Source organism: Dermacentor andersoni, chromosome 1 (genome assembly GCF_023375885.2).
Source record: "Dermacentor andersoni chromosome 1, qqDerAnde1_hic_scaffold, whole genome shotgun sequence".
NCBI classification, from domain to species: Eukaryota; Metazoa; Arthropoda; class Arachnida; order Ixodida; family Ixodidae; genus Dermacentor; species Dermacentor andersoni.
Window position 1 is genome coordinate 219,374,519 of NC_092814.1, and position 26,153 is coordinate 219,400,671.

Here is a 26,153-nt window from a genome sequence, read left to right on the forward strand (position 1 = left end):
CCATAAAAAAAAAAGAGAAGGAAAACCATGAGCATTTCTGGATAACATCAAACACATGGTCTCAGTCGCCATTTAAAATTTTGACAAAATTAATGCATATTGCATACACTGAACCCAGAAACACAATTCTGAACTTAATGTAAAGAAAAAGAATTTATTTACTTATTAAGTAAACATGCTACCAAAGGTATTCTTCAGCAAGTTTTTATGATTTCTCAATTTCGGGCCTTTACAGTAAAAGAACTAGGTACATGGTCTCAGTGTGGAATCTGCAATCACCTTTATTTAACAATCTACAAATGCAATTATAAAAGCAAAATTGTAAATATACCACATGAGACATAATAACATTAATTTAGGAATTTATTTCTCAAGCAGCTTTAAAGTGTGAATAATGAAATTTGGGTGGAAATTTATTTACATGTCTAACTATATTCAGTCCGATTTTCGTGGCTCTGGCAAAAATCTTTCTATATTTAAATTCCACTCAAAGGTGTAATTTCAAAGGTGCCCCAGACAGCCACTCATACTTTTCTTTAATAAATCACCTCCTTTTAAAGCCGCAGAAAAATTTGGTAGAGTCGTCATTGCTAATATGGAAAATCTAAACTTGGTCAACTTTTGTTCACATGCTCCAATCATGGGTGGTTTCAAACTGTATTCAAAGAAAGCGGAGATTATTTTTTGCACTTTCTTAAGTTCTGATGCAAATTGAGTCACTGTCCACAAACTTAAGTTCTCTGCATAGATTTTCTCTAGTTGTTCAGTAGGCATCAGTGCCGCTGTCTGGGTGAAAACAAATGCTTCTTTTTAAGTTCGCAACTCACTCTGTGTACATGCTACACAAAAACCCAAGTAGAATATTTGTAATGAGATGGTGATACTGACCCTTCTGAATGGACTGCCTCTAATGGTACCCTAGCATGGTGCATAACCATTTGCACACCTTGTAATGTGTAATACTTGATAGCTTATTAGTCAGAGTAAATTAAACTGGTGACATTTCTATGCTTGGTATTTCCCTAAGCATCTGATTAGTATATCTGTTTTGGGTGGACCTTCATCTGACCTTGTGCAAGATCCCTGTGGTAATAATAAACTAGATTGGCCGCATTTGTTGCTTTGAAATTTGTTAGACGAACAAATTCAAGACATTTTTTTATAGGATCATGGAGCATGTCCATGGCTTTCATTTTCACAATGTATAAGAAAATTAAAGGTGCCCTTTTTTTGAGGGGAAATGGCTTTCAGAATCTGACATATTCACTAACCTACTAAGGTCTACGTGGAACTTTCAAATAGAAGGACATCTTACCATGGTCATGAAAACTGACCTGGAAATAGTATGGGTTCTTGCTTGAAAACCTCTGGAGAAATGAAGTTCTAAATTAATGCTATCATATGCAGTGTGGTCTATTTGTTGGAAATTCTTTCTGGGAAATTATATCCATAAACATATAATAACCATTTAAATTCCAGATTACTCCTGTTTTGATCGAACAAGAGATAGCGCTTAGAGACTGTATTGAAAATTAAAAAATTGCTTAATTCGCTGGCATCAACAGGCGCTAGATTTTCTTGTAGGCAAGAAAAAAAAAATTTTTTTTTGTAAGGCCAAGTTTACTTTGGTGTTCCAAGGTTCAAAATATACAACCTCTGTAAACTTTATCAGAATTGAAGATGGTTACCTGTACAACTTGGTCAATCTTATCTGAAGATGTCTTCATGCCTTTACAATTTCTTTTTAATAAATAAATGAATGACAAGAAATCTTACGGTAACTCAGTTTTTCATTCCAGGCAAAATAGAATCGTTAATACGGACATGCTATTGCCTCATTAAAGCAATGGCCACAGACTACCCTGCTTTACCTGCAACCTACTTATGAATGTATTCCCCTGCTCTTGCATTTTAACTGTGTGCAGTGGAATCTCGATGAAGGAAAATTGCTTACACGAAATTGCCTCTTAAACGGAACACCATCCTCATGGTTGGTTGGTTTTGTATTCATGTAATTCTATTCCGCTTTGTCTCTCAGTAAATGAAACTCCTGATAAATGGAACCAATTTCCCCGGTCCCTTGAGGTTCCTTAAAGAGAGTCCACTGTAGCTCATGCCGTGGCCACTAGTGCATGCCCAGACCATATGCAAGCTAACAAGAGGTTTTCTTTTCAAGTGCATCTTGAAGACAAGGGTCTGCACTCAGCTCTCATACATTCATGGTGGGGATTTTTCAGGAGTCACATTATTACTCACTGTGCAGCAATGGTTAGCTACTCTTTTTTTTTTTCTCCAGCAACTGGAGTGTACTAGCTTCTAATTTTGTCAGTTATTGCGCACTTCCGGCCAATGTAGCTAGTGGATAGTGACTAGGTCTAGAGCCTATTTCTGTGTTGAGCATAATGCCCCAATTTGAGGATTTCTTATATGTATGATTTACCATTCATATATACACCCAAAACATATATATAAAAGAAACCTGTTCTTAAAGAATAGGTGCTTTCGTCAGCACACATGCAAAAGTATTGCTTGGAAAATTTATTATCTAAGAAACAAGATTATGAGCAAAGTAATATCCATGAGCCTCTGAATTCAGCTCCATGCACTGAAATACAGATACTATTAGCTGATGAGTGTGAGTCAGTCTTAGTGAATAAAGCATATAGAACTGTGACTTGGACAAGTATAACTTGTATTTCGCAATACAGTCAAACTTCGATGTAATGAAGTTGTACTTGCAGCGAGAAACTTTGTTAAATCGTGAATTTCATTAATTCGAGGTTTTAAAGTTTAAGCAGTAAAAAACAACTTCACAAATTCCCAGAGCATTCTTGGTGGATAGTATCTCGTCAGTAAGCACTTACAAACAAATTGCAAGTTAGAGCCATAGTAGCGCAGTTATGAGTGCCAGTTGTGTGCGGTGCAGATTGCACTGAGAGCAATGCATTGGCATGGCTCACGGCGTCTGAGATTTGTATGTGTTGCATTGCGCCAGCGGCGTAAATAATTTTTTTTTTTTTCGATGCCCCGACTGACTGCAGACATCATCAGATGGCACCCCCAAATTAAAAACAAAAGTGTAAAGGATACGGATATTTGTCCTGAGAAAAAAAGAAGCAAGTTTCGTGAAAGGCCGAGCATTGATGGCAATAGCAAAGACAACTACACAAAGTAAGGTTCGCAGTTTTGTGTCACGTGTGCTCAGGCAAACATGAACATATCTCACTCAATGACTACGAACTAGCTGTCACAATGCGAGCCCCTCCCCCAGCATGTGTTTGAACACATTTCCGCGTGCTCACCCCATCCCCATTCCCATTCCACAGAAGGAATCATCAGCTCTTGTATTTCTCCAAGCACTCCGAGATGCCCCGCGTCCCACAGCCTCCGCCAGTTGTTTACCAATGCAACAAATGGCACAGCGGTGTTTCCTTTATACCATGTCCCGGTGCGTATGCTTTCACAACGTTTTTGCTGCTCAAATTTTTCATGCAGTAAGCCGACAATTTGTTTTTTGCTAGATTTACTAGCCATACAGGCTCCAAGTACATGCTTGAAATGGCTGAAAACTCAGTTAAATCGAGATCGTGTCACAAGATTACTTCGTTAAATTGTGTAAAAAAATATGCAATTTACTATGGAACTAAGATCGGAAAATGAAAATTTGTGTGAAGTGATTAGGGCGAGTACAACTCGGGCATGAGAGATGGGGTCAACAATAGAATGTTCTATAAGTGCCAGTAGCGCAGAATTAAAGTGGTTTTATGGGCATGTATACAGTATGCAATCATAAGAACACAGATCACACAAACTCATTTTTAAGCCCAATGTGTGATGAACAGTACTAGGTATAAAGTAGCACTGCAATATCTTACCCGTGTTGAGTGGAGATGTGCCATCTGAGCCACCCATGGCATAAAGGTAACTGCCCAACACAGCCACAGCCACCCCAAGCCTCTTCGTGCTCATAGGCGCCACTTTGGCCCATCGATTTGTCTGTGGGTCATACCTGTAATCGGATTGCAGTGTCTTCACAGCACACTTTGCCATCATATATAACAATGAAGCAACGATGAATAAGGCAGCCAATGCTAGCGATATATAGAACAAATAAATTGCCTTGAAGCTGTAATTTCATCAAGCTGAAATAAATGTGACAGCCTTTTCTGCGCCATCATGCACAGTCATACTGATGATAATGATACTATATGGTTCTACACTTCGAAATTCTAAAAAAAAGAAAAAGCACATTAAATACAACACTGCCATACACTTTTTCCTCTCATTACATGACTCACAGAGTCTTCCAATTCTAGTATGCATCTCAAGTTTGTGCAGAATAGCAACAGATACATCCGCATGATGCACTTAGCTGTCGTTTCATTTAGATAATGTGTAAGGAAGAAGAATGCACTAGAAAGTTGCGTCACCATCGCGTGTCTCAGAGCCAGGAGAAGATCGGCACACTAGAAGAAGCACTGCTGCCATCGCGTGTCATGTGGCCAGTTCGCCGATCCAGCTGAGCTATTGCTGCTACCGCTGGGTTTCTGGCTGTCATTCAACAAGCCCAATAAACTTTGTCACAATTTCAATGCCAGAACACATACGATCCATATTTAAAGTCAATTACCTGGCACAAATCATATACTTGTTGTTCCAGGAACTGCCACGCACTTTCTTTTTCAATTCTTGTTTTCCCACTGAATTATTTAGCAATGTTTCAATAAAGATGCACGGCACAGCCACACCAAGTTTTGCCGGGCTATAAGAGGGGCTGCACAGAAATTTCACTGCATGGTGGGTTGGCTTGGTAGAGTTGGGACATCAGAAGCAGAGTTACAATGAAGGTACTGAGATGAGCTGGTTGGGCCAAGTGTTATACTGATATGCTAATACATTAATAATTTCCATACTTGTACAGATAAGCACAGCTCTTCACGGAAGTTTTCTCTTTTGTGCAATACAGGATACATTTATCATTTGTCCACAGTTATAGACTCAGATATATGTACTACAAGGCTTGTAGACTGTGTCTGATTGGGTAGCTTTTTGGTGCTGTCGGCCTCACTGGTTTTCAAGAGAGAAGTATCTTCCACAGAAAGTAGCTGGTTTGTCCACATTGCAAGAGAAGATAAAAAGTATGCAGGTGCATTATTTTTAGACAATGAATGAAATGAAATTGACTTCATACATTCTGCTCATCCCAGCATAGTGCAGGATGTAGAAGTGATAGGTAAGGTAATGTTCAGTGATCATAGGTTAGTGAGGGCTAGGATTCACCTCAATTTGAAGAGAGAAAGAGTAAAATTGGTCAAGACGAAACAGGTAAACCAAGAGGCAGTAAGGGTAAAAGCAGACAAACTCAGGCTGGCACTTGCAAACAAATATGCCGCCTTGGAACAGAGAGATGATGATGACATAGAGCTAATGAATGAAACCGTAACTAGGCTGGCTTCAGAGGCAGCTATTGAAGTGGGAGGCAAGGCACCAAGGCAACCAGTAGGCAAGCTCTCCCAAGTAACAAAGGACCTAATAAAGAAACGACAAAGAATGAAAGTGTCCGACTCAAGAGATAAGATGGAATTTGCGGAACTGTCAAAACTGATCAACAAGGCGAAAATAAGTGATTCGAAACTATAACGTGAGAAAGACTGAAGAAGCCGTAAAAAATGGACGCAGCCTGAAATCAGTGAGAAAGAAACTTGGCATAGGACAAACCAAGATGTACGCACTGAAAGATAAGCAGGTTAAGATCATCAGCAATCTCAAAGATAGAGTAAAAGAAGCGGAAGAATTCTATACTGGTACAGTACCCAGAGGAGTCAGGATACCTCCATTAGAAACAGTAATGAACAGGGTACAGAAACTCTTCCTATAACTAGCGATGAGGTCAGAAGAGCCTTGCAAGACATGAAACAAGGAAGAGCGGCAGAAGATGGAATAACAGTTGATTTAATCAAAGATGAAGGAGACATATTGCTTGGAAAACTGGCGGCTCTTTACATGAAGTGTCTATCGACTGCAAGGGTCCCAGAAAACTGGAAGAATGCAAACATTATACTAATCCACAAAAAAGAAGACGTTAAAGAATTGAAAAATTATCGGCCCATTAGCTTACCCCAGTATTATATAAAATATTTACCAAAATAATCTCCAATAGAATAAGGGCAACACTGGACTTTAGTCAACCAAGGGAACAGGCTGGCTTCAGGAAGGAATACTCTACAATGGATCACATCCATGTCATTATTCAGGTTACCGAGAAATCCGCAGAGTACAATAAGCCTCTCTATATGGCTTTCATAGATTACGAAAAGGCATTTGATTCAGTAGAGATACCAAGTCATAGCGGCATTACGTAATCAAGGAGTATGGACCGCTTACGTAAATACCCTGGAAAATATCTACAGAGATTCCACAGCCACCTTAATTCTACACAAGAAAAGTAGGAAGATACCTATAAAGAAAGGGGTCAGACAAGGAGACACAGTATCTGTAATGCTATTCACTGCCTGCTTGGAAGAAGTATTCAGGCTATTAAACTGGGAAGGCTTAGGAATATCTCAGCAACCTTCGGTTTTCAGATGACATTGTTCTATTCAGCAACAATGCTGACAAGTTACAACAAATGATTGAAGACCTCAACAGAGAGATTAATATGCAGAAGACAAAGATAATGCTGAATAAATCGGCAAGGCAACAAGAATTCAGGATCGCCAGTCAGCCTCTAATGACACTGAAGGAGTACGGTTACCTAAGCCAATTAATCACAGGGAACCCTGATCATGAGAAGGAAATTCACAGAAGAATAAAAATGTGTTGGATCGCATACGGTAGATATTGTCAGCTCCTGACTGGAAGCTTACCATTATCATTGAAAAAGGAACGTGTAAAATCAGTGCATTTTACCGGTGCTGACATATGGGGCAGAGACTTGGAGATTGACAAAGAAGCTTGAGACCAAGTTAAGGAGCGCGCAAAGAGCGATGGAACGAAGAATGCTAAGCATAATGTTAAGAGACAGAAAGAGAGCGGTTTGGATCAGAGAGCAAACGGGTATAGACGATATTCTAATTGACATCAAGACAAAAAAATGGAACTGGGCAGGTCATGTAATGTGCCGGTTAGATAACCGTTGGACCATTAGGGTTACAGAATGGGTACCACGAGAAGGGAAATGCAGTCGAGAATGGCAGAACACTAGGTGGAGCGATGAAATTGTTGGAAGAACCTGCTTGTTGGAAGAAAGAGATAAATGTGCTGGCTGCACTGGCGATGGCCGATATCTGAACATTGGCCAGAAAGGGGGGATGGTGCAATGATGAGGGAACAGAATTGGAGACAGCACAAAGTAAGAACAAAAAAGTACAGAGGGTCTATTTCCAATAATTACAGTATATATAATATTGAATATTAGGGAGATTTACTCAGATATTTCACCTCCCATGGAAGGAACACACCGGCTAGGGGGCAAGAATAGGGCGAGCAGACAATTAAGAGAGCCCGTTTCAAGAGGCGCAAGCTGATGGGCCATTTTATTTAGTAAGATTCCAGAAATTTTGGGGGCCTTAGCTTTGTTCATGGCCAGTGTCTTGGCATTTTCGAAGTGAACACACATGCTCATCTGGGTCGCCACTCCCCGAGAAGTGTATACCTATGACGGGCACATAGCAATTTGGGAGCAGAGAGAGAGAAAAACTTTATTAAAGAGAAAATTGACAAACTTGCAAAAAGCTGCCTGAAGCAGCCACATATTTTTCTTTCTTTAAAGAAGGACGACTTTATCTTCTCTGGAGAACAACCAACCCTTGCTGTGTACCTGTCACCAGTTATGCACACAAAGTACACCACTGATGAGATCCTCTGTGGATAAGAAACGCGCAGCCCGACGTTTCTCCTTGCAAAAATATGTGCTGCTTGCAACCATATTTGAAGTGTGGACAGAGAAGTGCCAAAAAAAAAAAAAAAGTGTTTGGCAGTAGAACACCCCCTTCCCTGAATCCAATGTTTAGGACCTCTATGTTTAGGATCACACTCCTTGCATCAAATGGGCACAAGGAGTGCGCCGTTTTCGGGAGAGAAAGGTAGGAGAAAGGTGTTGCTCGACGTCTCAACAGGCAGAACATTGTGGCCCCACCCAAAGCGTGCCTCTACCTCATTTCAGGTCATGTTAACCATAACTATTGATGGGGATCAGCTCTAAAAATTACAAGGACAAAGAAAGAGGGGATGAGCGCATGCTTGAAACTTGGGGGCATTACTACGCTCTACCTGACCTTCATGTCGAAGAGCTTCTCATTTCTGGTACTTGACCATACCATTAACCACACCACGCTGCACGGAAGAAAAGGATTCCGAAAATATTGTGACTTACCCGTCTATAAGCCCCTCCCCCCCCCCCCCTCCCTTTTTTTTCTTCTTTCCCTTGTCTCTGACTCTCATTGTGTAAATAAACTTGAGGAGCGCTTGCGATTGGGCTGGTTCGTATACGTTAAGAATGAAAACAGCACAAAAAATGGGACAACAAAAAGAAGCACAGAAGTACTGCTTATTTGCACCCAGCAAAACATACTAAGGGCAGGAGCACAGGGCCAGGGAAACTAAGAAACAGCCACAACAAACAGGTAGGAGGTGAGGTAGGTGAATGGCCGTGATGTCCGCGCAGCAGCGCCGCCTTGAAAAGGCAAACAGAAATATAGGAACGTTAAAGGGACACTAAAGGTTACTATGAAGTCAAGGTAAAGTGATGAAGCAATGCTCTAGAACGTCTAAGGCGTCAATATAATCGCGAACAGAGCTTTAGTAACCGAGAAATTGAGGTAAATGCATGACACGATTTGAGACCCCCCAGCGACATTCCGGTACTAGCCAGATGACGAAGGCACTCATCATAGTTTATGTTACTAGTACTCAGCTACTCGTATTAAAAAGATAATTTCATTAGGTTATAAGACGGAAGAAAATGCTACCTGTCTACTTCTGTTCGATTCTAAGAAAAAAACATTTTGACGTTACCCATCAGTAGTATGGGTGGTCGACAGGTTTCGTTTTTGCTCGACTGCACCGCGCGGGCTTTGGAGTTTCAGTTGTTTCGTTATCGCGTCGTGCTGCGCTGGTTCTGTTGGCTCGCGAAACTTGCATTTGGAACAAGCAGCGAGAATGCCACGTCCATGTGATGTTGTGGGATGCGCTAACGGTCCGCGGAACTTGGCCAAGGGCAGTTGCAGCAGCGAATCCAACGTTACTTATCACTGTGTACCAACGAATGAACCTCTCCGTTCGAAGTGGTTAAGTGCCGTACCTCTGCCACAGCGCGTTGGCAAAGAGCCGAAAAATCGCGTAGTGTGCTCGCTGCACATTTGTCCAGAGGATTACGAGTCCAACGCCGACTTACTGAAGTCGTGTGGAGTGCCTTTCAATGCAATATTTTCCCGTAGCGCTGTTCCGTCGGTCTTGCCTGCATTATCCGAAGCGCAAGAACAACTGCAGGTCGAAGACGGGGCGGTGAGTGTGGCATTTGGTTTTCACGAAGGAAAAGCTACAAATGTGCAAATATGTACAGCCATGACATACAGTTGCCGTCGTAGTAGTACGCAACGACGCCGGCAGCGCAAGCCTTCAGCAGCAGGTCACATTCATCAGTGCTTAAATCGCTGAATTCGAGCCCAGCATCGCGAGCCAGTGTGTCGCTGTCAGGGTCGTCCATTGCAACGAGCGTCAAAGTTGGCGTCATAAAATAAAGAACCAGCTTATCGTCGTGCGCTTTCCCTTTCGCTAGCCACCATAGTTCCGCTTTCACGCTGCTGTCGGCTCTGTTTCTGGCCGCGCGTTTGCGTCTTGCGCAGAAAAGCCGTAACGCCGTCTGCGGGCACCGTTTTACTCACCGACGGCGCAATGTCACTATGAGACCATGACGTCACCACTCCTCGATCGGAGGGCGGGCGATTTGAACTGCGCTAGAGGTACGCGGACGCTTCAGAACGCATTTTCTCTTAAAATAAGTCTCTTCTTCGCATGAAATAAGCGTTTCGAGGTTTCTGGGATGGTATTTCAACAGTCCACGTTGACTTAATATTAACCTTTAGTGTCCCTTTAAGGGCCGCTGCATTTTTCAACCCAGTGAATGTTGAAGAGCGAGACAGTGACTGACGGAGAAGAGTTTTAAGGAGGGGATGGGGTCACGGATACAAGAAGGGGGGGGGGGGGGGGGGACAATGTGCATAAATGGCGCCAAGAACGAAGGTAGTGAAAAATTGGGGACATAAGAAGAGTGCCTCATTACTGCCTGATTGCTCGACACCAGACGGCCATGGCCAGTCGCTTAGCTGCGGTTCACCTAATTCGTCGTAATACGTGCTCCTTGCTGCTGAGAGCCAATCCTAACAAATCGTCTCTGCAGTCTTCAGAACAGCCAGGTGTCAGCAGATAGAACACTTTCAAGTCTCTCGGAGCTACTAGCCCTTATTTTACCAAATAATGTAAGGTATGTAGCAGGGGCCAAACTGCTCACTAAAAGATCTGGTTGGAAAACAACATTTATCTGGGCTGCAACAGGTCTCTTTTTGCTCTTTGCCTTTCTTTCCAGCACCTTTGTTTCTCCTTGCTTTTTCTGTGTCAAGTTATGATTGAAGGAAATGCCAGTCCTTCTTTCATTCACAAAAAACAGATATATGGCAGATTTTTATAGACCATCTGCAAAAATCCAAGTTTGCTGCCTTGCCAGGCTGTTTGGCCTTTTATTCATTTTGTTTATTTCATACATACTGTCAATCCCAATGGAGATTCTAGCTCTTCCCCACAGGCTCTATTCCTTCCTTTAAGTGTCGTCTTTGAAGAGAAAGGAGTGAGAGCTCACAGGCTTTAGAATTTCTGGCAAAATTTGTTATCCTCATGGTTCCTGACCCCACACCTACCATAGTTGCCAAAAGGGAATACAGTTGAACCAACTTATAACAATAACGGTTTTAACAATATATCAGTTATAACAATGAGAAGCTGCTGCACCGTCAAATTTTGCATGTTTTCCATGGCGAAATAACCCACTTACTACAATGCCCCCATGCGGGATTATTGGTTATAACGATGAAGTCTGCCTGCTGGGTGTCCGTGCTGAAAGGTAATGAAATGTGAAATCCTTCAAAAGAAAGAAAGAGGAATTCGAGCTGCTGCATGATCACCCGCCACTCCTAACAGCCGTCACGCACTCATTTTACAGCCTTCTCCGCATCGCCAGCCTCATGCGCCTCTCTCCCATCGCCCTTCCACCCCTCCGAACATGAATGGGCTGCGCCAATAGCTCTATGCTGCGCCACCCTCCGAAACACGAATGGACCGCGCTAACTGTGCTGCTCCCAGATTGCTCATGAGCCCCTTATTCTGTGCACTTCTGCCAACGGTTCAAGTCACTTATGCTCCTCTTTGTTGGTTCTGGCCTCCTGGCCATGTGGTTTTTCAGCCTTGTTTGACTAGCCGCTGAAATGGAAGATGGCCGATCCGCCCACTGATCATCAGCAATGTACAACGTTGCCGGTGAAAAAGTGCACTGCTATAGATTTGTAAACGAAGTGCTTCTAACCGATGAGGCGATCGTCGCGAATGCGCTTGCATCAGAAAGTGACAGTGATAGCAACAACGGCAGTGATGACGCGGTAGGGCAGGCTGCCTCAATGTTGTCCTCGCAGGAGGCCCTGCAGATAATTCAGTCTTTCCAGGGCTTTGTTTTGGCGAGAGAGAGACCTTCCTCTGCACTATGTGGATCATCTGGTTGCCTTGGAGAAGGATGTCAGCAAGCTTAGTATAAAGCAAGCAAAGCTGACGAACATATGATTTTCTCGTGCAAGCTAGTGAGAAGTACGTGGCGAGATGCTTGTGGCGATCTCGCTCCAGTGTTTCTTCCGGATTTCTGAAGCTGAGAGGCTGCCATGGCAACCTTCTCACATTTTTTAAAAGGCCCCTTTCGAGATCACCAAAGCGATGCCTCGGTGAAACTCACATGTCACTTGCCACCCGTTACCCCGCTTTGCAGTTATAGCAGTGCCATTCTTGAATGCCGACAGCAGTGGCTTGTTACACGCGATCCAAGCACGCAGGAAGCAGAGTTAAGCAGCTAAATGAGTCAACGCAATCAGCAGCTGGATAGAGGAAGGTGGTGGGGAGGAGCACTGGCCTCACCACCATTACAGTTTTTTCCCAACAGCTCTGTCATCCCCCTATGTTGATTTTTTTCGTGCCACCCAGTCATAAAAATGGAATTTTCCTGGTACTTGGATATTGTCATAAGTGGGTTCACCTGTATAATGTTGCCATTCAAGAGCCTTTGCTACCACTGAAACTAGATCGAGTAGTGGGGTTGGGAGTGGTAAAGACAAAGCTGTTCAATTGTAAGAGTACGTTGTTCGGCTAATTTGTGAACAAGATATTGGGGTTGAAAAATACATCTCGCGGATGCTTAGAATGTATCCGTAAGGGGTGGGCGATGATGGGTTACTTTGTTCACTATATGTTTGTAAATGCTGCTGCTTATAGAAGTGCTTTGAAAAACAAACAGCGCTAAAAATGGGGCTAAACAAGAAGACACAAGTCAGTGCACTGTCTTGTTTCAGTCTGGTCCTGTTTTTAGCAGTTTGTTTTTCCAAGTCATGGACCAACTAGGCCATCAACATGTGTTATATAAATGCATCAATTTGTAAACAAAATGTTATAGTCTCTTTTTTTAATAATTTTCAAAGATAGCATAAGGATGATAGTACAACTTCATGCGAAGTGGCTTCATGCCCAAGCGGTAAAATACTTTTGTCAGAAATTAAGCAAAGTGTTCTTTTGGCAACATAAAAATGTGCATCCTCATTGTTAATGCATGCCTTTTCCGGGGAATGTTAGGAGTTAGTCTTTGCGTGCTGTACAACCCGCGCGCATGTGCATGCATGTGTGTGCGTGTGTGTGTGAGAGAGAGAGTGAGTGAAGGAGGGGGAGGAGTCAGCGGCCAGCAAAGAATTACCCCCCTTCCCTCCTCCTTCAAATAAAATTTTGGCTACGCCACTGTGTACATGCTTACCTCTTCCAAGGAACAGTGGTGCATTCTTGCTTTCCTTCATACTATCCTACCTGATGACACATTGTCTTACTGGTCTTATAAATGCACACAAATAGACGCTATGAATACACCTTGTATGTGTGGAAGTTACTCAGAAGCAGTAAACAACAAATACGAATGAAAATGGCGCTCAGTAATCTATCATCACATTTTAAAGATGAAAAGAACTGGGACTTCAGACGAAGAAGTGGACAGGACGAACGGTAGTCTTACGTCTCGTCTGAAGTCGTGGCTCTTTACATCTTTAATCATGTCGGACCAACTGGCCCAAAGTTCACCCCTCTTGAACCTATCATCACATGTTTGTCACACTCATAAAGCTTATCAAAATGTGTCATGCAAGCAGGTCCTAGTAGCATACGCACCTTTCAACAAAATTGAGACATGACACGCCATCTTGACCTCCCACAGCATATAAGTAACCATCAAGTACAGCCACTCCGACACTTGTACGGCAGGAGCTTGTCGGGGCAACATCACTTGACCACTGATTTGTTTGGGGATCATACCTACACCAATGTTGAAAATGCTGCATTAGCAGGATACAAGTAGAACTCTCAATGTAGATAACAGTGCAAATGACAAACCATGATTGCTTTTCACTCATGGCCAAAAGGCCTGTCAAATATACTCTCAGCATAAATCCAAATGCAAACAAGTCAAATTACAGTAAAACCTTGTTGATATGTTCCGGTTACGTACATTTTCCCGGTGCCAACGTTCGCAATCGAGAACACAAAAAAATGACCCAATAGAGTTAAGCTCATTTTTTACCGTTTCCTGCGTTCTAGGAAAACAATTTTCCGGCACCAACGCTTGTAGGTCGCCAAACTGCGATTGTATAATACTTTTCCGACCGCTAGATATCACGTAAACAAGAACATGCATGGGATGCGCGTGATCGAGAACAGTATATAAGCCGCGTTTACATGAATGCGACAGTAGCGCATCGCATTTCCAAGCGCATTTAAGGCGATGCGACGCCATTCACATGTAGCGCATTAACTCTTCCGAGAATGCCGCGGCACACGCATAAGTGGATTCACGCCCATAAATCTACCCTCGTGACGCATTAATGTGATGCGCCTTCCTAGCGCATTACCGCTGTTTACGTGAATGCGATGCGCTAGAAATGCGATGCGCCACTGTCGCATTCATGTAAACGCGGCTATAACTGCCCGCAGCGGCAGCTTCACCGCAATACTCACCCGCCCGTCTCACGTGAAAACGCCGGCGCGCACCGAGTTTCTCATTTCGGTACCAGCAAATCTCCGGAGTCGTCGCACGCGGCATTCACAGCTATCACAGTCAAACCTATTGCGCTAAGCATCTTCACCTATCTGTTTCACAGTGCGTGGTGCCTTCGGAAGCGTAGCACACGCTTTTAATAGACGATAACCGGAACGCGCCGCCGTTCCCTGCTGCAGACTGCGATCATATACGTTTTGAACCGCTAGATCCCCTGTGAACAAGAAAAGGCGCGAGGCGCGCGTGATCGAGAACAGTATATAGCCGCTCGTCTCACGTGAAAACAATGGCGTGCACACTTTTATATTCCAGTATCAGCAAATCTTCGCCCGGGTTGTCGTACGCCGCATTCACAGCTATCACCGCCAAACCTAATGCGATAAGCATCTTTACCTATCTGTTTTATAGCGCGTGGTGGGTAGTGCCATTGGTAGCGTACTGCACGTTTTTAGTAGGCAATATAATCCAAGCGCACCACCGTTCCCTGCTGCAGGCGGCGCCATGTGGGCATCACATTTCGCTTTGGTGGCATCCGGCGTCGCCCACCAGCTAGATTTCGTTTCGGTTTCCCGTCGCCCTCTTAATACCCCACGCAATAGGAAAACAAAATGCGTCTCGGGCCGCCGGAGCACCACCAGCTCGACGCACATCGGCGTTGCGTAGATGTCAACAACAGTCGAGTAGGGCAAAATTTTTTTTAATTTGGTTTATACGCCTTTCCCGGTTAGTACGTTTCTCTCTCGTTGTTTAGACGTACGAACAAGGTTCTACTGTATTGCAATTTACGAATTGTAGCCGGTGACTTCTAAAGTGATATCCACTTGGAACGAATTTTGAGGATGACACCAGTTTCGAGACATGCATTCCTAAAGGTTGTGAGAAAGTGCAGCGATATTACTGGCCCAACCCATTTCGGAGCAGTAAAATGGACTTTCAGAGCAGGTTTATGAATGCAATTGCAAGCTATATTATATGGGGCTTTTACAGTGGGCAATGCATGTGAAAGCAGTAAGTGGTCACTGGTTCATAAAGTCAACACTAAAAATGACCCCACTCCTCCTCCTTTTATCGCAGTCCTTACTGTGGTCTGCGACGAAGCGGTGGTGTCCTAAGATGTGCTTAAAAAAGAAAGCATGGAAGCACTTAGACATGCTATGTGCAGACTTTGGAAGCGTTTTGAAAACCTTCAGTGTGATCTTGCTCCTATAAATGTATCCTTTAAGATGGAGCACTCTTTTGAAAAATGGTCCCACCACTAGTGTGAAGTATTTACTTATTCTTCCCTGTGCTGTGATTTACTGACAATAATCTACTTGAAATATTGCGATGGTCAGCACTGCCCGAATGGTTCACTTTCGCTCGTCACCGAGCTTGATGTGCATTCTGCACCATCATGAACTGCAGATATATGCGCATGACCTTTGACTGTGCACATGTAAGGCAGTCAGACTGGGCTGTGATCAGCGAATTCAGTTTGGAGCTTTCTGCCTACACACAAGCTTTCACCATTCCATCCAGTAAGCGCAAAAGCAAACTTCGCAAAGCGTTCGCAGTAGTTGCTGGCATGTCACCCAGAGTCCCAATCTCGGCTTCTGGCCGCCAATCTATCCCGTAATCCCAGGCCTAACCAACATAGAAGTTTACTGGTCCAAACATATAGGATGCCATCTCGCGACGACGACCTGCCCGCCACGTCAGCTGGCAGCGTATTTTTGTCACGGCCGTATACGATACAGCAAGGCTCGACCAGAGGCACTTTGTCAGTATCCAGAAGTGAAAGTTGTCGTTTGGTGTTGAGTCGACCAAATTCTTGGTAGAGGCCATATACCACCATTCCAACGCCATGAAATCGCCACGCTAAGAAAAGTGGGAGATAGGCGACAAATTGAATAGTGAACAAGTTGTTTATGGCCACCATGTCTGCGCTAATGTGCACGTTATGTTCGAAAAATCGAGCGAGACACCATACATCTGAAGCTTCGGTCACCGTTTTACATTGGTCACGCAGAAACGCGGGATCTGGCTCAGCACCAGCACGTTCGCTTGTTCCTGCCAGAAAATCGAGGTTGTCCCGTTGTCTAAGCATCCTGCACGCATCGGGGTGGAAGGTATTGAATATAGACAGCAACTTATGGAAGAAACAACAGTACAATCCCTTGACTCGGCCCACCGCGGAGCTAATGCAGCCGCTGGACCACGTCATGCCACTTAAGGTGGTGCAGTAAAATGGCATTTGAGGGCATAGTTCAGTTTTTTGAAATCGTAAGCAACCCTTTCGGTGTAGAGTGGGCACAGATTTCCAATATTATGCTGAAATGTAGCAGGACGTAGCAGAGTTCGCCTCTCAGCACAGTTCAGTGCAATTGGAGCAGCGGTAGCATCCCTGTGCAGCATTGGCATTCCAGTAATTTCTAAGCTTCAATGCATAAAATGGCATTTTGTTAGAAAAGCCAATGGAACAACAGTGCATTTTTAAAAGGTCCCTGAGACACTTTTTTTGAAGTCGAGAAATGCATTTGAAGTTAAAATAGACTATTTCATGAATACTTTGCAGCAAAAAGCACTTCAACGTGTTCAGTAGAAGCAAAGTTATCAGCAATCAAAGATCACCTTTGATCCCCTTCGCGGTGCTGCCACTCTTTCTTCAATGCCTTGCACTGAGAAGGCTACTGTGCAGTGGGGCAGTGCCCACAACACTCTGCCTACTGACCATAACCGCAGCACAGTTCAAATTTGGTGCTGTAGTGCTTAATTTTTAATGTAAGTACTAGCTGCAGTAAAAAAAATTTAATTATTGCTAGGTCAACATCAGCACAGGCACATTGCTGCAGTATGTAACATTGCTTTGAGAAAACCAAGTATCTTTTCTTACACACTGGAATGAAAAGTACACCATTCACAGTTCAAAATTTTGTAATGGTTCGTTAGCATGCAATTTGCCAATGCTACAAATTATGCATTTCATTGCGCATACAGACAACAAAAGCAATTCCTTTTCTAGTCACTTTTCGTCCGTTTTAAGTCACCATGAAAAGCACAGAGAATAATACAATAAACATGAAAATTCTAACCGTTCAATGCTGTTAAGATATGACTGGCCATCATGACCACCAACAGCATAAAGAAGGTCATTCAACACTGCAACACCAACACCACACCGACGTTTGCTCATGGGTGCCACCATTCGCCACTCGTTAGCCTGAGGATCATAGCGCTCCACACTGGCAATAGCATCGCCACTGCACCATCCACCCACTGAAAGAGAATAAATTACTTTAAATAGGCCAAAATAACTTCTAAGTGCTTTGTGTACTAAAACAAAAGAAAGCATACAACACTTAATTTTTAACCAACACTATTTTTCTGAACGATGGGCTGCTTTGAACTCTAATCTGCACAAGCTTATTTACAGAAAAGTCTCAGTTATATCAGATCACTGGTAATCAAATCCATAAAACATTTGAGTGATGTTGTTAACAAGGATAAGTCTTGTCTACATGATAATACAGACAGAACTATTTAACTCTGCACCAATGCAAGCACCGCCTGAGGTACTGCCCATTAGTTACCATAACATAGCACCAGCTGAACAATGAAAGTACTAATGAACCAATGCAGTTATAATACTAAAGCCATTGTTATTGTAACTAGAAACTGCTCTCCTAAGTTACTTGACCATGTATTTAATTTGTGAATAGTGCAGCCAGGGTAAACAAAAAACATGTACTGCCCATAATGCTCATAAAACACACTGCTACTTGTCTTATGAGGCAAACACAAAATAAGGTTACAACAGGGGAACGAAGACAGAGCTAGAGTGGGTGAGATACTTTCACAAAGTAATTGCTAAAAAGAAGATTCTGTAACTTAGCAAGCCTGCACTCAGGCAAGTGCAGATTTGCACTGTGATAGACACTGAATGATCACCATAAATGCTGCTATAGTTCACAACACTGTCAAGTTTATAACAAACTGCTGTGCCAGAGCAGTCTAACACATGAGCAGTGGCACTGTGCTCAACAGCAGTACAGTTATATATGATAAAGAGGGTGCCTTTCACCCCCATCCTATTGCTTAAAGCCCAGCTACACTTACCGTATTTTCGCGATTCTAAGCACCCCTCGATTCTAAGCACCCCCCTCTATTTTCGCGAGAAAATTGGGAAAAAGTTTGCATGCGAATCTAAGCACCCCCCTATTTGTTAGGAAGAGCATGTAGCCAACCAAGGCCGCCAAGCGCACTTGCTCACTCTGTCATCGAGCCGGAGCCGTCGGAATCCCGGTGTGGCACAGAGTCCGCGGCGCGAGTACGCCGTACAGCCGGACTGTAGGGCTGTACAGCGAAAGCTGCAGAAAGCGTCCCCATCAACCATGGCAAAGTGGATTTCGGACACGTGGAAGCGGGTCCAAGTGGACGTCGTGGTCAAATCATTTAAGAAGTGCTCGATCCTAAACCACTTCGACGGAACGGAAGACGACCTGCTGTGGGATACCGAGAGCGGCGGTGCAAGCGGTGCGACGAACTCGAGTGGCAGTGATAGTAACTGAGCATCCGACACAAGCGGTAGGTTCACTGTCTGCACCGATTTTTCCTTTGAATGTTTGCAAAATAAAATGCCATTTCTCGCACCCGTCTCGTCGTGATGTCGCAGCGAAAAGAGGGAGGGGGGGGGGTCATTCTAGATTTTTCGAATCTAAGCACCCCCCCTCAAAAAAGGGGGTGCTTAGAATCGAGTAAATACGGTATAAGGTGGTGCATACACTTCATGAATAGGGTAGCCTGGTTATGGCTGGCTGCACCACATTAGCAAGAGTACTGGTAAGAGGCAAGTGGAAAGTGCTCAAGTAGAGTTAGCCTCACAAAAGATGGCAGCAATGACCTCCAAGTGTGTCACATAGTATATGTGCCACAGTTCAAGTTCACATATGTTAAAAAAGATGCCACAATGTCACGAAGTCAGAACTGTCCATAAACTAGTGACCGACAGAATTTTTTTTGTCCAGTGGCTGCCAACAGCCTAGTGGCCTATGCAATAGCACACCATATCAGTAAGAAATATTTTTTTGCACATTACAAGAATAAACAAAATAGGGAAAAAAATAACATGATAAAAATAACAGCAAGAGTGTAAGGCACAATTGTACCACGAAGACATTATGTTAATGATTTGTCCATTTGATTTGTTCATAATTTGTCCATCAAAATTGTTCCTGGCCTCTGCCAACAAGACAACTTCATAATGTGAACACTGCAATCTTGATTTTGACTTTCCCAGTCAAAACAGATGACTAATTTCTTACTAACGTATTTGTACTTCCCAAATTCCCATCACAAACTAATTTTTGGTAACCTGCTGATATAAAAGCCAATTGCAACAAAATTTCACACAGCTTCAAAAGCCTTTTTCTTAATAGTGTAGATACAAAAAAGGTTCTCTGCAAAATTTCATGTGGAAGGTGCAAGTGAATGCACCACAAGAAGCTAGAAAAAATCACATTTGTGATACCAAAACTGAAAAACAATGCCGGAAGTGAGGCAGAACCCAGACCATCTCTGACAGTGTCCGAGGTGTCTGCTAGTTCACAAACAGAGCAAGTGCCTGTTTTGGGTTCACAATGTTTTCCACATTATTGGTGGTGATAAGTGCAAAGTAGTAGCATATTGGGCTTTGTAGATACAACATATCTCAATATGCACTATTAAAGGCTGGGTGATGGAACTTGTTCACATTTTTGATGATGTTATCACTACTCAACACTACTCTGGTCATACCAGTGCTTCTTCCTTTCCTAGCAGGTAAATTCAGCTTCTGCATCAATGTGAGCTGCTCTCACTGTCACACCTAAGCAGTCATGCCTGGCTCTACAGATCATATCTACCTTGTGCCACATAACACCTGGTACTGGCATCATCGACTAAAGGGCTATTTAAATGGTATTAATTAAAGAACTACATGATTATAAGCCCGATAGATCTGCCACATGAGTGTTTCAATAACTACTATGCTAAAATGTTCAAGTGCAATAAAAGACACAGATGCACTAAGTTGTCACACAGAAGCACTTGTGTGTCCACACCCTTCATCAATGTCTCCTTTATTGCACATAAATGTCATTGCATGTCTCACCGACAAAGTTAAACCTCTAGGTTCATAATTTAAACTACATCGTGAAACCTACACTGGATGAAAAGAAGACAAGATGGACAAAGTGTTGAAAATCAGCGCTTTGTCTGTCTTGTCTTTGTCTGCCACAAATCTGCCATCAGTAATAGGACAAGGGTTAGAGACGTAGACATGCCTCCAGTGAGTGCTGGTGAGCACAGCACAGCTGCTTCACGGTGGCCTGCAGGTTTTTGCAGATAATAATATAATAATATTTGGGGTTTTACGTGCCAAAACCACTTTCTGATTATGAGGCACGCCGTAGTGGAGGACTCCGGAAATTTCGACCACCTGGGGTTCTTTAACGTGCACCTAAATCTAAGCACACGGGTGTTTTTGCAGATGGGACATGAACATAACACTGGCCATGAAGAATGATGTGGTACACATAACCGACACGGCATTGAGCAAAGTAGCTAGGTTAATTCCAATGGAAAAAGTAATGCCTTAAACAACAAAGAAAAAGAGGAAGAAAGAAAAAATAACCAGAAAACAAGTTCACAAGTAATTTCACAGAATAAACACAAAAGCTTCATTTACCTGCAAAGAGGACTTCACCTCTACGCACAGGCTTCCTAGGCCTAGTGCGTGGGCCCTGCATGAGTGGCCTTTCTTGGGGCAACAACAGGTAATTCTTGGCTTCATCCACCAAGTCGCGACACACTTCATCGCTCTTAATGAGAAGATCTGAGCCCACTGTGCCCACAAGAAACTTTGGGCTGAGCAAAGGGAGCCGAACATGCTGAAGTACCTGAAAGAATTTGCAGCGCCTTCTAAAGTTTAGCGCCACTATTCAACAGGTTGCATCAAGGCCTAACCAATACACAGCATTTTTATTCTCTCAACCTTAAAAGAAGGTTTTGCACTTACTCCAGCTTTATTCATACTGGAATTTTGCAACAAGAATGCATCTTTTCGTCTACATATTCAATAATACATTTGGCACCTCTGCTTGTCTGGTTCACACAGAAGAAAACGAAAAAGCATCATAAATGCCCTCACCATCAGAAAAGCGAGCTGTTGCAGAGCTGTGGACTGGTTTTGCTGTCCGCCAGCAACTAAGAGTCCCAAGGAATCAGGTAAACAATGATACAAAGTGTTCTACTGAACAATGCAGACCAAAAAATAGAAAGTCCCAAGGAATCAGGTAAACAATGATACAAAGTGTTCTACTGAACAATGCAGACCAAAAAATAAAAGGTTGTTGCAAAATTTCAGTGTAAACAAGGCACTGGCAAGCGTAAAATAAGTTGTTTGAATAACAACGCAGGTCATTGTACATGGCTTAATCTTATGCTCGGAGCTAAAGAATGCACCATCAAGTGTACTACTTAGAAACCAACTTGTTTTGCTAGGTATAAAGCCAAATGCTCTTGTGCGCATGCATAGTAGGTTAAAGCAACTCCTCTGACTATTATCAAGCTAGAACTAAAGATGCACTCACATTGACAACAGACACAGGTTGCATGACTCACTGTGACTGCTGAACGAGGAGCAACACAAGACTACAGACGTTCACACTGGCAAGCATGATCTATGAGGTGCCACCTCGGATGGGTTCTGTTCGTGCTCTTATACCTGTTCATGCCAAAATATTTTGCACTTTTATGATTAAACAGCATGAAAGAAAACATGGGTGACCAATAGGGGCATGTCCACTTGGATCTTGTTCACCTCCTGTAGGCAAACATTTTTGCCATTCACACCAACAAGCTGAGCTCGAATTTGTGTTTCTTGTTTCAAACATGCTTGGCTCGCTTCTTTTCACTTGTCATTCTCTGGCTCTCGTTGCACATTTTTTATGATGACCTTACTGCACTGTCTTAAATCGTACCATGATGGTGCTGATTGCGTTGTAAGGGAGTGAGAAGCCAGAGCTGCTCACTCCCTAGCAAAGTAAAAGCAGCAGTGGTGGAGTGTTTCTGTACTCAGGAAGTTGTACGTGAAATTTTAGCACATTCCAATATCCTCTTACAACACGTTGCTGACTGATTCAGCTGTTTTTCAACTTACGTCGCAGAGCTGAAAAACTGAGAAGAGAGCTACTGCACAAAAAGAGTTGCTTTTCAACCAAAGCAACAAACTGCTACCGTCACTTTGCGACCAAGTTGGGCATGTGACATGTGCAACTCACTAGTGTGAATGCTTCGTAAAGTATCACATGCATGGAACATATTTTTTACATGTTTTCGGTGTGGCATTGGCTGATCTTGGTGTGCCCCTTTTACATTGCACAATGACCACAGTATAATTTCAGGTGAAATGTGTTCGGTCTAGTTACCAGCTGAAGTGAATACATTAGATAGCCCTGAACACCCCATTGTGCACATTTTGGCTGTAATATAACGTTCTAAGCTTGTTTTAGAAGGTGGATGCATCAACATTACGTAACGCCACACTGCACATGTGCTGGAAATATTTTTCATGCTGTTGTCACTTTAGTGTTTTGAACTAGGAAAATTCTGAGAAGTCTAAGGAAAACCCCTATGAAAAACTTCATAAAAAGAAAGTGTGTGTGCTTGTGTGTGTGTGTGTGTGTGGGGGGAGGGAGGGGCAGGTGAAGGGGTATCAATACAGCTTAAAAAGGCCATATAGCATACAAACACATTTGAATACAAAGAGAAGTACAGAAATGCAAGTGAAGTAAATATACAACTTAGTATTTAAAGTGGAAACAAAGAGGCAATATAACTTTAATATGCAAATGTGATGCAAGCAAAAACCAGGTGCCATCATCAGAGCATATTAATTCTTAGAATTCAGAACAGACTTCCTTCCAATGCAATGTATATACAGTAACAGGCTACTCTAATCAGCAACTGCATAAAAAATAAATGACATTGCGTTAAAGAAACAAACATGTTGCCTCCTTCATTTTGTTAGCAATGAATTTGCATTGCGACACACAAGGTACAAGGAAAAAAGCAACGACACAGCACTTGTGCTGTCCCTTCTTTCCTAGTCCCTTGTGTGTCATGCTACCAACTCGTTCAGCATTCCCTCACTTTGTTAGGATGATTACTGTGCAAAAAGACAGTAATGGGCACAGATTCCCGCAATGAGAAATATGATAATAATATGCATGGAAAGTGTGGTAGTACCAAAAAGAATGGTGAGTTATTTAAAAGCTGCATCAGAGGTTTGACATGAAATAAACTGTGCAGTTCCATTCTACACAAATTTTGTAATGTTTACCTCTGATAGAGGCATCAGAAGATGGGGTGATAGAGTAGGGAATGATTGTGCTACTAATCTTGAGGGGCAACTGTTGCTGCAAATGTTCAGGCCAGACAGTGCAGAAGCAGCTGGACCTCTGTACTACTACATTTGTGAAGTGTTTTCAACACCCCCAGAGCTTATTTTGAAGCCAGGACAGAATAAACATAACATGCATTTGAAGCAAGCTTTTAGATGTCAACCACGTAATAAGTAACAAAGTGTATGTCTCTAACCTGTATAAATATTTCTTCAATGCTGAAAATAGTTTTCTTTAAAGTTTCGAATACCAAAAGCACCGCCTGTCATTAAAAAAAAAATTTTTATGGGCATCACACAAGAATGCCTGAACAGAAGAATGAGTAACATTGCAATGTTTTATGTGTTGGCTTAAGCTAAATTATTTACTTAATTTCAGTAGGTTGAGAAGAAAAGACAGCATGTAAGGAACCTTACGCGTAAGGCCAGAATGGAAGACAGGCAGATTGGATGGCGGGGAGACAGGTGGCCCATCCATTGTCTCTCCACACCCCCCCCCCCACACACACACACACACATTTGCTTTGCCAATACTGCCAAACACACAGCTGACTAAAAGTTAAATACCTGCAACTACTGTCATTTTTGTCTTTATGTAAAGGCTGGGTAACTACATTCCGTTGGAATTGTGTCGATATGACAAAAAACACGACAAAGTTCAAACAAATTGCATCAGTGATGGGATTGTCTACTATTTTGTCACACAACTTCAGGAAATCAAGGGGTATTCACAGCAGGGAGAAATCTGCCTCTCTGCTGCAAGGATAATGCACCCTGTGACCACCGTGCGACACTTTCATCAAGCGGTGCGGCCCCTTGAGCGTTTGCTCGAGAGCTACAAATGTTCCCCCATCCCTGGGGTCAGAGAACTGCCCAGCCTTCACACGAGCATCTGCTTGGTGGCGGCGGCAGTGCATGATCTTGGTGCTAGCAGGGGGAGGAAGCGAAGGTTCGCTGGAAACGACATCATGCATGATTCCTCCCCTGATCCCCGGGAGAAGACTCTTGTGGGAACACTACTTAATTAAGATGTTGAACACAACGCCATGCCATGGTGGTCTCTTTTCTATTAAAATTACGATCCTCAACTGAAAATGGACATGTTGACTGAGTGAAATAATTTGCCAATACAGAAGCATTTTTGTTGTTTCACTTTCAGGCTTTCGTAAAATGCTCATTGAGTATACTACACTACAGAAAGATATTACGGCTGAATTGAAGCAGCATGACGGGACAAGAGAAAAAAAAAAAAAGAGAGAAAAACATACAGAATTGGCTTAGTGTTGTTTTGCATGTTTTCTGTCTTAATCCCCATTCTGCTCTTTCAATTTACTTTCAACATGAAGTAAAGTTGTTGCTACTATAGAATGATGTTACTTCACAAGATATACACCTTGAGAGACTGGCAAGCTGATAGCCCATATCTAAGCCCTCCTAGTAAATCAAAAGCCTATGCTCCTTAACTGTTCCTTGTCTTTTCTTTGCCTTCTCTCAAGTGAAGAAGTCCTGGTGAGAAAGGAAGAGCAAAAACATTGACTGACCTTCAATGCCTAAAGTACCCTGCCTTTATGCCAAAGTTGACTTTTCTGTATCTACATTTACTGAGGTATTAAAATGAATTAGCAAATGCTTAATGGTGTTTATAACACATGGTTAGTGAGAAGATAACAGGTTTCTACAGGATGAAATGCTTTCCCATTGACCTAAAAGAGGCACTAAATGCAATGACTGAATCTATCTAGACTGCTGCATTAGTGTTCTAGAAAGCTTGCAACATTTGTTTTACGCTAAGGGTTAACTTTAGCATAATAAAAGTTGTGACCAAAGGAGCCTAACAATTCCACAATTCAAATTGCCCATTACAAACATGGAAATTTACATGGGACTCTATGCAGTGCTGGCAACCTTGAAGGTCATGCTCTGCTGGGTTCTGCTGCTTACTTTGAGACAGTGCCCCTGGAAAATGGCACCATGCTGCCACAAATAGCACTGACAGTGCTATTTGTGGGAAGATTTAACACTACTGAGCTCTGTTATAAATTTCGGTAAAATTGGCCAAACTAGGTTTCCTTCTGCATTAAGTGCAATATATATATATAGTACACATATATATATAAACGACAAAAGAAGGAGAATGGAGGGGCTTGATTTTGTTAATCATGACCATATAAAGCCAACAGACAATGAAGCCAAGGAAAGCACTGAGGAAACAAGCTGTAGTTGAAATTGAAATGTAGAAAATAACAAAGAAGGGGAAATGAAAGTGGATGAAAAGAAAATGGGTCGCCGGTGGGAGCCGAACCCATAACCTCTGCATTACACGTGTTGGACTACCAATTGTGCTATGGTGACAACTATCAAATCGTCTAGTAACTGGGTATTTGTGTTTACTAG

At 42.7% G+C, this 26,153-nt stretch overlaps 1 protein-coding gene and 1 long non-coding RNA gene across 3 annotated transcripts in view; one reads left to right on the top strand and one right to left on the bottom strand.

Annotated features, from left to right (window-relative positions):
* The window catches only part of dbo (Kelch-like protein diablo), a 43,360-nt gene that overhangs the window by 8,419 nt on the left and 8,788 nt on the right, over positions 1-26,153 (bottom strand). For both annotated transcript variants that reach the window (XM_050195779.3, XM_055063440.2), the window contains exons 4-7: positions 21,045-21,255; positions 17,413-17,596; positions 13,459-13,602; positions 3,876-4,009 (exon numbers count right to left, since the gene is read on the bottom strand). In XM_050195779.3, coding sequence (XP_050051736.1) covers positions 3,876-4,009; positions 13,459-13,602; positions 17,413-17,596; positions 21,045-21,255 — 673 coding nt within the window. The remainder of the gene's footprint in view (positions 1-3,875; positions 4,010-13,458; positions 13,603-17,412; positions 17,597-21,044; positions 21,256-26,153) is intronic.
* On the top strand, positions 2-25,393 carry LOC129381011 (uncharacterized). Its single transcript, XR_008609258.2, has 3 exons — positions 2-3,171; positions 3,327-3,448; positions 25,261-25,393. It is a non-coding gene; the product is annotated as an uncharacterized lncRNA (long non-coding RNA).